Here is a 13,097-nt window from a genome sequence, read left to right as displayed (position 1 = left end):
ATATTCACAGATAAACAGTATCTGTAAGATCCCCTTCATAATACCCAGTGGCCAGTTACAAGTGGGAAGTTGGTAGGGATACGGAGGGAACAAGAGCAGCCACATGTTGATGACTGCTTTGTGCAGATGTTGAATGCACAAGGGTTCACTGTGCTAGCTTCTCTGCATTTGTGTATTTTGAAATTTTTCACTTAAAGAGTTTAAAAAATTTTTTTAATTTTATTTATTTATTTATTTTTAGTTGTGCTGGGTCTTTGCTGCTGCATGTGGGCTCTCCCTAGTTGCGGCAAGCAGAGGCTTCTCTCTAGTTGCAGTGCAACTGGCTTCTCAATGGAGCACAGGCTCTGGAGCCCTAGGGCTTCAGTAGTTGTGGCGCAGGGGCTTAGCTGCTCCGTGGCCCATGGAATCTTCCCAGACTAGGGATTGAACCTGTGTCCCCTGCATTGGAAGGCAGATTCTTAACACTGGAATACCAGGAAAGACCAAAAGTTTAAAATTTGATATCCCCTCAAGCAAGTGGTAAGTTCCTTAAAGGTAGGTCCTCAGTTTATTTTATCCGAGTGTGTTTCTCTCAAAGCACCAACAATCATATGAACGTACTAAAGATACTTCTTGCCGAGGCAGAAGCGGGGAGCCCAGGGAGGACAGCCCACTGGAAGGTCTACCTCATGATGCTGTAGGTCGCGCTCAGCGTTCGCTCTCATGTGCCTGATCTCATCCTTTGTGTCTTCCAGCTCCTTTTGGACAAGTTCCAATTTTTGGTCCACACTGAGGCCCATCACACGTTCCATGCCCATGCGGGACTTGGATTTACGCCTGCTTCGTAACTGTAACACAAGCAGTACAAAGCCATTGTCAAGTAGGAACTGGTAAGAAAGCAGCCCAAGGTGGGTATCAAGACAACCACTCGAACATGCTAGAAATAATGCTGAATGATGGCCAGAGCAAACCAACTCCATGAAAAATGATGCTGGACACTGGGCCCAAGGTGATGTTCATTTCACAAGTCAACCTAAGGTACTGCACAAAATACTTCAAAGGTCTATGCTTGACAATGAACTGAAAATAAGTTAAAGGGAAGTGTCTTGAGTGTGGGGAAACCCTGAAGTAAAGTAAATTGCTATAGACTAGCAATCAAATCAGTGTCAGGGAAAGCCTGGAGCTCAGTGCTTCCTGAGCTGGATATAAAAGAGAAAATGCACTTGGGGGCATGGTTTTCAGCAAAAAAAAACAAGACAACAATGTTGGATTTCCTAAGCATTGACATGGTTGGATGACATCGTCAACTCAACGGACATGAGTTTGAGCAAACTCTGGGAGATAGTGAAGGACAGGGAAGCCTGGCATGCTGCAGACCATGGGGTCGCAAAGAGTAGAATGCAACTAATCGACTGAACAGCAAAAACAGGGCAATGAAGCCTAAGGTCAAAAGCAGGTGACCCAGGAAATGTGTGGACCTGAAGATGGCACTGTTTGATCCTCAAAAGATAGACCCCTACCCTGTACTATTTTTTTTGAGTCAGCTTCCCTTTTTTTTTTTTTTAGTGGAGTATAATTGCTTTATAATATTGTGTTAGTTTCTGCTGTGCAATGAAGTGAATCAGTTCTGTGTATACATATATCCCCTCCCTCTTGGGCTTCCCTCTCACCCTTTCCACCCCACCCCTCTAGTTCACCACAGAGCACTGAGCTGAGCTCCCTGTGCTATACAGCAGATTCCTGCTAGCAATCTATTTTACACATGGTAGTATATATATGTCAATCCTAATCTAAAGAGAAACCTTGGAGGGAAAAGAACCAAATTTAGAACAGGGAGAAAGTCATATGCCACTTGGCCAAGAAGGGCACAGCAAAGGCAGATAACAAATGTTACTTGCATCTAAAGGGGCAAAGAGCTTTAAAGAATTCTTAGATCTCCCTTGCATACCTGTGCAATTTCTGCTCCTGTTATTTTGACTTCTGATAATCGTGGAAGTTGCTGATCCCTGGGCTCCAGTTTATTGTAATATTTTTCAAACATCTCTGTCTCAGTTTTGAGAGCAGAGTTTCCATAGCTGCAAAACAGAGGGTGCCCTTGAGAAAGTTCCACCAACTGGAGTTTAAATTCCAAGTACCTAGTATTTAACACTTGCTAGCAGTGTTCTTGCCTGAAGAATCCCAGGGATCGGGGAGCCTGGTGGGCTGTCTATGGGGTCCACAGGGTCAGACATGACAGAAGCGACTTAGCAGCAGCAGCAGCAGCTTTGTATGACCTTGTAAGATACTTAACCTTTTGGTGCCTTGCTTTCCTCATCTGTAAAATGGGAATAATAATAGCACCTATCTTTAAGGGTTGTGATAAGGAAAGCAAAGACTCTGGGACAGTGCCTGGCTCACAGTAAATGCTATTTACATATTCTATATATTTTTTTAATATACATCTAGTGAGCCATACAGAGAAGGCAATGGCACCCCACTCCAGTACTCTTACCTGGAAAATCCCATGGACGGAGGAGCCTGGTAGGCTGCAGGCCATGGGGTCGCTAAGAGTTGGACACGACTGAGCGACTTCACTTTCACTTTTCACTTTCATGCATTGGAGAAGGAAATGGCAACTCCAGTGTTCTTGCCTGGAGAATCCCAGGGATGGGGGAGCCTGGTGGGCTGCCGTCTATGGGGTCGCACAGAGTCGGACATGACTGAAGTGACTTAGCAGCAGCAGCAATGAGCCATAAAGTTCAGAGCACTAGGATTACAGGCATACGTTAGGGATATAATGGATTCAGTTTCAAACAACTGCAATCAAGTAAATAGTGCAATAAAGTGAGTCAAATGAATTTTTTGTTTTTTTGGTGCATTAAAATTATGTTTACATTATACTGTAGTCTACTAAGTGTGCATGCCATTATGTCTAAAAAAAGTACATACTTTAATTAACAATGCTTTATTGCTAAAAAAACACTAATCATCATCTGAGCTTTCAGCAGGTCATAATCTTTGCAATAGTAGCATCAAAAATCAGTGACCACATTACAATATTGTATTGGTTTTGCCATAAAAAAAAAAATCAGTGACCACAAATCACCATAACAAATATAATAATATAAACAAAAAGCTTGAAATATTTCAAAAAATCATGTAAATGTGACAGAGACACAAAATGAGCAAATGCTGTTGGAAAAAAATGGCATCAATATGCTTGCTCAATGCAGAGTTGCCACAAACCTTTGTTTTGTAAAAAACACAATGTCTGTAAGGTACAATAAAGCAAAATGCAATAAAATGAGATATGCCTATATACTGAAAATTGGTACAAGTCTCATCTTCAAATATCTTCTAACCCATTTGTGAAATGCCTTCTGAATTAATACTGAATATTTTATTTTTAAATTTTACTTTTGGCCGCACTGGGTCTTTGTTGCTGCAAACAGGCTTTCTCTAGTTGCAGCAAGGGGCTTCCCTCCAGTTGTGGTACATGGGCTTCTGACTGCCTTGGCTTCTTTTGTTGCAAAGCACAGGCTCTAGGTGCACAGCAGTAATTGTGGCTTTCGGGCTCTTGAGCACAGGCTCCATAGTTGTGGCGCACAGGTTTAATTGCTCCGTGGCATGCAGAATCTTCCCAGCTGCTGCTGCTGCTGCTAAGTCGCTTAAGTCGTGTCTGACTCTGTGCGACCCCATAGACGGAAGCCCACCATGCTCCCCCATCCCTGGGATTCTCCAGTCAAGAACACTGGAGTGGGTTTCCATTTCCTGCTCCAATGCATGAAAGTGAAAAGTGAAAGGGAAGTCGCTCAGTCGTGTCCAACTCTTCACAACCCCATGGACTGCAGCCTACCAGGCTCCTCCGTCCATGGGATTTTCCAGGTAAGAGTACTGGAGTGGGGTGCCATTGCCTTCTCTGGAATCTTCCCAGACCAGGGATCAAAACTGTGTCCCCTGAATTGGCAGGGATATTCTTAACCACTGGGCCACCAGGGAAGTCCACTACAGAATTCTTGAAGTTACACACATCCACAATCTTCAGAGGTTTACTTTGGTTTATATTTCTCAGTTCTTTTATTTCCAGCCACCCAATGGATGAAGTATTATTCTCTAGAAGTCTATTATAAAAGACTTTGAACAGATGGTTTTTAAACATTAGAGATGACAAAGCTAGTATATCCTGTATATGCCAAGATTGTGACCCTTTCAACTTATATAACATACCCGTATGTTACATATGAGTGTATAGGGCTTCCCTGGTGGCTCAGTTGGTAAAGAATTTGCCTGCAATGTGGGAGACCTGAGTTCGATCCCTGGGTTGGGAAGATGCCCTGGAGAAGGAAAAGGCTACCTACTCCAATATTCTGGCCTGGAGAATCCCATGGATTATATAGTCTATGGCGTCGCAGAGTCGGACACGACTGAGCAACTTTCACTTTCACATAATACATCAATGGTAAAGAACCCATAAGCCAGTGCAGGAAATGTGAGTGCAATTTCTAGGTGGGGAGGATCCTCTGGGGAAGGAAATGGCAACTCCCTCTAGTAGTCTTGCCTGGGAAATTCCCTATGGACTGTAGGGTCACAAAGAGTCGGACATGACTGAAGTGACTTAGTATGCACTCATGGACTATAGCCCGCCAGACTCCTTCTGTTCCATGGGGTCACAAAAGAAGTCGGACACAACTTATAGACTGAACAGCAACAATATAATACACACATATGTATGTAAGTGTATATATAAGAGAGAGAACAGCTTTGATATTTTCATATGTTATTGAGCTAAACATCTGTTTACTGTGCTGAAAATCCTGTTTGACTGAATTTTAATATTAGTGGGAAAGATTCAACAGAAAAGCCTGATACATCAAAGCATCTTTCTTTTTCAGCATATGTCATGTTCCCAGTGTAGGCTGTGGAGTTGCACCAAAGTCTTTTTTTTTTATTAATTTTTTATTGGAATATAGTTGATTTACAAAGTTGTGTTAGTTTCTGCTTACAGCAAACTCAGTTATAGATATACATATATCCATTCTTTTTTATTCTATTCCCATATAGGTCATTACAGAGCACTGAATAGATTTCTCTGTGCTATACAGTAGGTTCTTATTAGTTATGTAGTTTATATACAATAGTGCAATCTGAGTCTTAATTTTAGCTCTACCACTGACTAGCTGTGTGACTGTAAGAAAGTGACTTAACTTCTGTGTCTGTTTCCTCACCATCTTACTAGGGTTATTTTGTCATTATATTAGTTCATATGTGCTAAATACTTGGTACATAATAAGCACTCAAGATTGTAGCTGTTTTAGTAATAATACCTCAATTCTGACCTAAACTATTTATAAACATTTTGCAGTAACAGCTATTCAACTGTCAGGCCAGGATGTTCTATGTGAAATCAGTAAGTTGTACAACCAACCTCAATTACCTCATAGAACTTGATATCCAATTTACTTGCTATAGTAGATATTAAAACAGATTGCTAAAAACATAGAAAATTGGGCTAGTCCTTCTTTGCTGTTCACTTCTATACTTATACTCTGGTTTAGGTATGTTGCTTCATACTAAAAGTATCTCAATAGCCTCCCTTCTATCTGCTTCCACCTTAATTTTATTATAGAATCTTAGCATTGGAAAGGGACTTAGAGATCACCTGGTCCAAGCTGTCATCACACAATAGAGAAATGGCTAAGCACACAGCGTGGCACCAGACAGACCCACCAGGCTGAAGCTCTAGCTTCACCAATTACTCTCTTGGCTTCGCATCTTTGTCTACATCAGTGGCTTGTTAGTCCCCTGAAGGTGGAGACACGGGAATAAAGAGCAAAGGTAGGCGCCTTTACCACTTTTTTTTGGCGGGGGCGGGGCGCGAGGGGGTGGGGGGGTGCGGGTCTCAGTTTCCTCAGCGTTCAGCGTGGACTTGGGAGTATCTCCATGCTGGACCAACCTCGGAGCCCACACGCTGAGTAGGGACCACCCTCAGAATCCGGCCGGCGGGTACCTGAGCTCTTCCACCAGCCCACACAACTGGAAAACAGGAAGATCGCTCTCTTCCTGGGCCTGTGTCTCCGAGGCAGAAGTCTCAGAGTCGTCGTCCGTCATCACTGCCGAAGCTACTCTGGTCAATACCGAGTTGTGGCCAAGAGCGCCGAGGACCAGCGACCGCGTCACTCGGGCTGCGACCAAGCAGTGCGTTGCCAGGGCGACCCAACGCGGTAGTGGAGGGGCGGGGCTTCCCGAGGCCCAGTCCAGCGCTTCGGCCAGCCCAGCGCAGACCAAAGCGAGATCACTGGCCTTGGACTAGATACCTAGGCGCATTCGTGTTTCCTTTTTCAACAGTATTCTTAAAACGATGATAATAACAGCTGTTTGCTCAGCAGTTACTAATACCCTTGGCACCATGTTGAGCATAGTTTATAAAAATCCTTGCAACAACCTTGTAATAGTATCTATTCTCGATTTCCAAATGGAGAAATTGAGACCCCGAAAGTTCATTGAATTGGCAGGAGTGTCTTCCTTCTTCCACCTCACTGTGAGGCCTCTACTCTGTTCACCATCTGGAGCTTCATACATATTCACTGCAGCTTCTCTCAGATACCAATAATCTGCCTTCCTGGAAGGGGAAAACTTGGCTGATTATTAAATGGGTATAAACTCAAGACATTTCTAAATAGGCATTGATCATATTAGTATATGATCCTGAGTATCATGGGGGGAATGTATGGAGCAGACTATTCAGTATGTCAAGGAGCTCCTGGTTAAATGGGGAGATAGCCCCTAAACTAACTGCTGCGACCTGAAGTAACGGTGGTGACAGTGTTGTGGTTCACACCACCTTATAGTCATCAACTCATTTCACCCTCAAAACAGTCTTAGGAAGTTGGTGTTGTTCTCTTCCTCTTACAGATCCGGAAACTGAGGAATGTAGTAGCTTAGATGAGTTGCCTGGGCTTTCCTGATAGCTCAGTTGGTAAAAAATCAGCCCACAATGCGGGAGACCCAGGTTCAATTCCGGGGTGGGGAAGATCCCCTGGAGAAGGGATAGGCTTACCCAACCCCCTGCAGTATTCTTGGGCTTCCCTGTGGCTCAGCTGGTAAAGAATCAGCCTGCAATGTGGGAGACCTGGGTTCCAATCCTGGGTTGGGAAGATTCCCTGGAGAAGGGAAAGGCTACCCACTCCAGTATTCTGGCTTGGCAAATTCCATGGACTGTATAGTCCAGGGGGTCACAAAGACTCAGACATGACTGAGTGACTTTCACCGTTCACCATTAGACTTTCACCTGGACCACGCTGCTTGGTCCTCTCACCATTTTTGCCCCATTAGCTTAGCAGTTCTTAACGAGAGCTGAGGGGCAACTATTTTGCATCCCCACATACACATATACACATCCCCATATACACAATTAATACTTTATACACATTCTTCAGTATGTGGAGAAATTTTTGTTTGTTATAACTGAAAATGGTACCTTTGACTTCCGAAGTTTAGAAGTCAGAGATAGTGCTTGCAATTAGTTTCCCAAGGCTGCCATAACAAATTGCCACAAACAAAAATTTGTTGTCTCACAATATTGGAGGCTAGAAGTCCAAAATCAAGAGGTTGTCAAGGCCAGGCTCCCTTGGAAGGCTCTAGGGAAGAATCCTATCTAGCTTTTGATGTTTCCCAGCAATCCCTGGCATTCCTTGCCCTGTAACTCTGTTGCTCCAATCTCTTCCTACCTCTTCACATGGCCTTCTTCCTTGTGTCTTGTGTGGCCTCTCCTCTTTGTATAAGGACATGCAAGGATCATTATTTCAAACAAGGTCACATTCTGAGATTCCAGATGGACATAAATTTTTAGGGATGCTTTTCCACCCACTACAGTAATTCCCCTACATATGAATGAGTTCCATTCCAAGAGGGCGTTCATAAGTCCAACAAAGTTAGCCTAGGTACCCAATTAACACAATCGGCTATACAGTACTGTAATGGATTTATAATATTAATACTTTATACACAAGTAATACATAATAAGGGGCTTCCCAGGTGGTGCTAGTGGTGAAGAACCTACCTGTCAATGCAAGAGATGAGAGTTTGATTCCTGGGTCGGGAAGATCCCCTGGAGGAGGAAATAACACCCCACTCCAGGATTCTTGCCGGAAGAATCTCAGGGATAAAGTGGAGGACTACAGTCTGTGGGGAGGCCAAAGAGTCAGACATGACTGAGCTTCTGAGCAATGTGTAAAAAACAGACAAACACAGGACAGTCAAGTATGCCACAGCACAACCACACTTGTAGAGGATGCATGTACATGACAATGTATGGCAGACATGTGAACTAACTTACATGACTGGACATGAAAGTCCGCAACTTGAAGGTTTGTATGTGGGGGACTTGCTGAATTCTGTTAAACACTCTTCAAGGCACAGGACAAGCTCCCCTAACAAATATCTATATCAAAATATCAATAGTGTTGAGGTTGGGAAACCTGATTCAGAGAGAGGCATTTCTTCTTGGGGAAGAAAGGAGAATGTGTCCGCTAATCTAGGTAGCTACAAACAGAAAAGGTCTCGGAGAGGCTCAAAGTCCAGAGGTCACCCTCACCCTTTGTTTTCCAGGACCACTTCTTCCTACAGACTTCAGCATCTCCATGTGGTTGCTGCCCCCTGCCTGGCATTTTTGTAGCCTCTGCATTTTGACTTCAGAATCATAGGATCAGATCCATCCAAAGGATTAAGCTTCAACCAGGACTCTGACTTCAGAAGCAGACATTAGTGTGGCCTGTTTTTCTATTTATACAAATGGAATTGTGCAGCACATACGCCTCTGTGTCTGGCTGCTTTCCCTCGCTGTCCTGTTGATGAGAGCCAACTGCGTTGATGTGGGTAGTTATAGATCACTCATTACTGTGGCTGCATGATATTCCATTGTGTTTATCCATACCATTGTCCATGAGCTTTGGAGGGGTTTCCAGTACGAGGCTATTGTCATAAGCACCGCTAGGAACATTTACCATTAGTAAAAGTCTTCCGGGAACGTGTGTACACATTTATGTTAAGTACATACTTAGGAATGCAATTGCTGGGTCATAGTTGGTTCAGCATTAGTCAATATTAGTTGATACTGCCAGTTTTACCAGATGTTTTGGGCTTTCCTTATGGCTCTAGGAAAGAATGAGCCTGCAATGGTAAAGAATCCGCCTGCAATGCGGGAGACCTGTTCAATTCCTGGGTTGGGAAGATCCCCTGGAGAAGGGAATGGCTACCCACTCTGGAGAGTGGGTATTCTGGCCTGGAGAATTCCATGGACTATACAGTCCATGGAGTCACAAAGAGTCGGACACGACTGAGTGACTTTCACTGTCGCTCACTTTTTCAAACATTCAGTGACATAGGGCACTGTGCATTCCTGCCCCAACGGTCAGTCATTTGTTCACATATTTATGAAGCCTGGGTGTGTGCCAGGCACTGGATGAGCTGTTGGAATGCCAAGGTGGAAAAGCCATGGGCTAGTCTTGGCCCTTGTGCCCTGAGATCTATTCCTTCCCTTTCATCTGTAGGGGTGGGGTGGGGCAGGGGGTGACAATGAGCTATTCAGTCTGCATTTCCTAGGCTCCCAGGGCAGCTGGAGGGCCCTGTCTGGAGCCCAGTGGACAGGTGAAAGGAAGAAGCTTGGGGCACAGGGGTGGGAGCTGGAGGTGGGAGGATGGAGTTCTCCTCTCTCTCTGCCTTTGTTGTTCAGTCACTAAGTTGTGTCTGACTCTGCGACCCCGTGGACTGCAGCACACCAGGCTTCCCTGACCTTCACTATCTCCTGGAGCTTGCTCAAACTTGTCTCCATTGAGTCAGGGATGCCATCCAATCATCTCATCCTCTGTTGTCCCCTTCTCCTCCTGCCCTCAATCTTCCCCAGCACCAAGGTTTTTTCCAAGTTTTGGCCACATCTCTTCCGCAGCCCCCAGGGGACAGGCCATTTGTGGTTGCAGCTTATGCAGGTGACCATGGCCCTGGTCTCCAGTGACATCACCTGCCCCCTTGCCCCTCCAGCCGTGAGGAGGCCAAAACTTCCTACTCTCAGCGGCTCTTTGGCTCCCCTCCACTCTTTCAACGTGTGTGTATCTAAGTCTCTGCAGTCATGTGCTTTTCATATGCTAGAAGTGGTTTCTCTTCTGGTTGGATCCTGACTGATCCTGGCAGGGGCCTGCAAGGCCAGTGGGGAGATCTCCAGGCAGAAGGACAAGTCTCATTCACCCAGACCATGGCACTGATGGTGACAGAGGAGACCTGTTGTGGGTTGGGGCAGGCGTTCTGTTAGACATATGCTACGTTGCCTGGGGAGTCAGTCACCATGAGGACTGCTGCCAAACAAAGGCAGTTGCTTCTTCCAGACTGAGGAGTGATGTCAGCAGGCCTATCTCAGTGTCCTATTGGCTGAGGCCACTCCCTCCAAGGTGTCCCTCTACCTGGTTCCCTGGGCCAGATATCCACAGGCTGGTCCTCAATGTGAGATGCTTCTGGTGGCTGTTTACTTTTGTGGGGAGTAGCCTGGGAGTGGAGAATAGAATCTTAGATCTCATGGTGATCCCAGTGCCTTAGGCATTGTAGGTACTAATAATTATTCACACATGAGTGTACAGGAACTATTCTGAGCATTTCAAGTGTCTTGATAAAAGTGTTACTATGATTCCAGTTTACCGATGAGGAAACTGAGGCATGAGGAGCTAAAGTAGCTGGTACTCAATTGATGTCTGTTGATGACAATAGCCTCAATAATTTGCATGAAGGTGAATTCACTCAGTCGTGTCCGACTCTTTGCGACCCCGTGGACTGTAGTCTACCAGGCTCCTTCATCCGTGGGATTCTCCAGGCAAGAATACTGGAGTGGGTTACCATTTCCTTCTCCAGGAGATCTTCCCGACCCAGGGATAGAACCCGGGTTTCCCACATTGCAGGCAGATGCTTTAACCTCTGAGCCACCAGGGAAGCCCAATAATTTGCATAGCAGAGTGTTTAAAAACACTGGCTTTGGAATTCAAAAGACAGTGCTTTGAATCTGGATCCTACCCCTTGCTAGTGTGTGACCTTCCTCAGATTCCTTCTCTGTAAAATGAAGATAATCATGCCCACTTGGTCAGGGTCCTGAGAGGATTAAATAATGGGTAAGTATCAATGGTAGTCAAGCTTGCAAAATTTACATATGCATAATATAAAACTGTGGGATTCCCAGGTGGCACCAGTGGCAGAGAACCTGCCTGCTTAAGCAAGAGACAAGAGATGTGAGTTCAATCCCTGGATCAGGAAGATCCCCTGGAGGAGGGCATGGCAACCCACTCCAGTATTCTTTGCCTGGAGAATCCTGTGGACAGAGGGGCCTCATGGGCTATGGGTCCACAGGGTCACAAAGAGTCAGACATGACTGAAGCGACTTAGCACACACACAGCACAATATAAAATTGTACTTTATTGCATGTACACCTTTCAAGTTTTTTCAATTATGTACTTTTTAATTTATGATTAGTAATGGACTGAAAACAAATTATAACCTTCAGATTTAACAGACCAACAGTGAACTTATTTTATCTAATAAAATAGTATTTTTGATGAATTTGCCTATATTATCCCAGACGCTAGCCTCAGATCATAAGTTACCCATTTGGGGATCACAATAATAATCCCACTCTATGAAGTATATTTTTAATACAGCACTATTATTATTATTATTATTTTGGTTACATTTCAAGGCATTTGGGACCTTAGTTCCCCCACCAGGGATCAAACTTGTGCCCCCTGCAGTGGAAGCACAGAGTTTTAACCTGGATTACCAGGATTCCCTGGATTACCAGGGAAATCCCAATATTGTGCTATTTTTAAATTTTGATTTTGAAATAAATTCAGCTGCAAAATATAATAAAAAAATTACCATACACCTTTTGCCCAGATTTTCTACCTTCTCCAAATATTAACATCTCACTACATTTTCTTAATCATTCACCTCTCTCTCCATGTGAAAGTGAAAGTCGTTCAGTTGTGTCCAACTCTTTGCGACCCCATGAACTATACAGTCCCTGGAATTCTGCAGGCCAGAATACTGGAGTGAGTAACCTTTCCCTTCTCCAGGGGATCTTCCCATCCCAGGGATCAAACCCAGGTGACCCGTATTGCAGGCGGATTCTTTACCAACTGAGCCACAGGGAAATCCAAGAATACTGGGGTGGGTAGCCTAGCCCTTCTCCAGTGAAATCTTCCTGACCCAGGAATTGAACCGGGGTCTCCTGCATTGCAGGAGGATTCTTTACCAACTGAGCTATAAGGGAAGCCCCTCTCTCCATATAAATATATATATAAAACAAAGTAGAGATTCATCTATATTTTCCTTACCCAAACATTTTTCTTGAAATGTTTGAGAGTAGTTACAGACCCCATATGCTTCTTTATCCCTAAATATTTCAGGGTGTGTTTCCTAAAAGCAAGGATATTATCTTATAAGATAATGTTAATCAAAACATTGATATTGATTTCATACTGTTATCTAATATGGGGATCTTATTTAAAGTTTTGTCAATTGCCTCACTAATGTCTTTTTAGTAAAATAGACACGTGAATTCTTCTGGTCCAGAACTGCATTTAGTGGTCATGTGTCTTCAGTTTCCTCTGTACGGGAACAGTTCCTTGGTCTTTGTCTTTTGTGACCTTGACATTTATAAAGAGTTGAGGCCAATTATTTTGATCTGTGCTCCTCAGTTTGGGCTTGTCTGGTGTTTCGCCATGATTAGATTCAGGTTCTGTATCTTGGGCAGGAAAACCACAGAAACGATATGCCATTCTCGGTACAATGTGTCAGGAGGCATTTGATAGTGTGTGATTTCAACTTTGGTCACTTGACTAGAGTGGTGCCTGCCAGGTTTCTCTGCTTTAAGGTTACTGAATTTCTCTGTCCTTTATAAGCATTTTGTGGAGAGATAATTTATGTCTGTAAATACTCTATTTCTCATTGTACTCTCACCCACCATCACTGGTAATTCTTGCCTGAACAAAGTGTTACAGAGACAGCTGCCAAATGGTGATTTTTCTAATCTTAAGAATCTTACATTTATTAGTCAAGATTGTATTTTATTTATATCCATATGGACCTATGAATTCTTTTATTCTAT

At 44.0% G+C, this 13,097-nt stretch overlaps 1 protein-coding gene across 1 annotated transcript in view; it reads right to left on the bottom strand.

The window, feature by feature from the left end:
• CFAP263 (cilia and flagella associated protein 263) overlaps window positions 1-6,071 on the bottom strand; it is a 31,037-nt gene extending 24,966 nt beyond the window's left edge. The window contains exons 1-3 of the mRNA XM_055552306.1: window positions 5,966-6,071; window positions 1,928-2,054; window positions 666-827 (exon numbers count right to left, since the gene is read on the bottom strand). Coding sequence (XP_055408281.1) covers window positions 666-827; window positions 1,928-2,054; window positions 5,966-6,066 — 390 coding nt within the window. The 5' untranslated portion in view covers window positions 6,067-6,071. The remainder of the gene's footprint in view (window positions 1-665; window positions 828-1,927; window positions 2,055-5,965) is intronic.
• Window positions 6,072-13,097: the final 7,026 nt, after the last annotated feature.

This window comes from Bubalus kerabau, chromosome 17 (genome assembly GCF_029407905.1).
Source record: "Bubalus kerabau isolate K-KA32 ecotype Philippines breed swamp buffalo chromosome 17, PCC_UOA_SB_1v2, whole genome shotgun sequence".
In the NCBI taxonomy this organism is placed as follows: Eukaryota; Metazoa; Chordata; class Mammalia; order Artiodactyla; family Bovidae; genus Bubalus; species Bubalus kerabau.
Note: the sequence above shows the minus strand (reverse complement) of the source record. Positions and strands in the feature narration are given on the sequence as shown.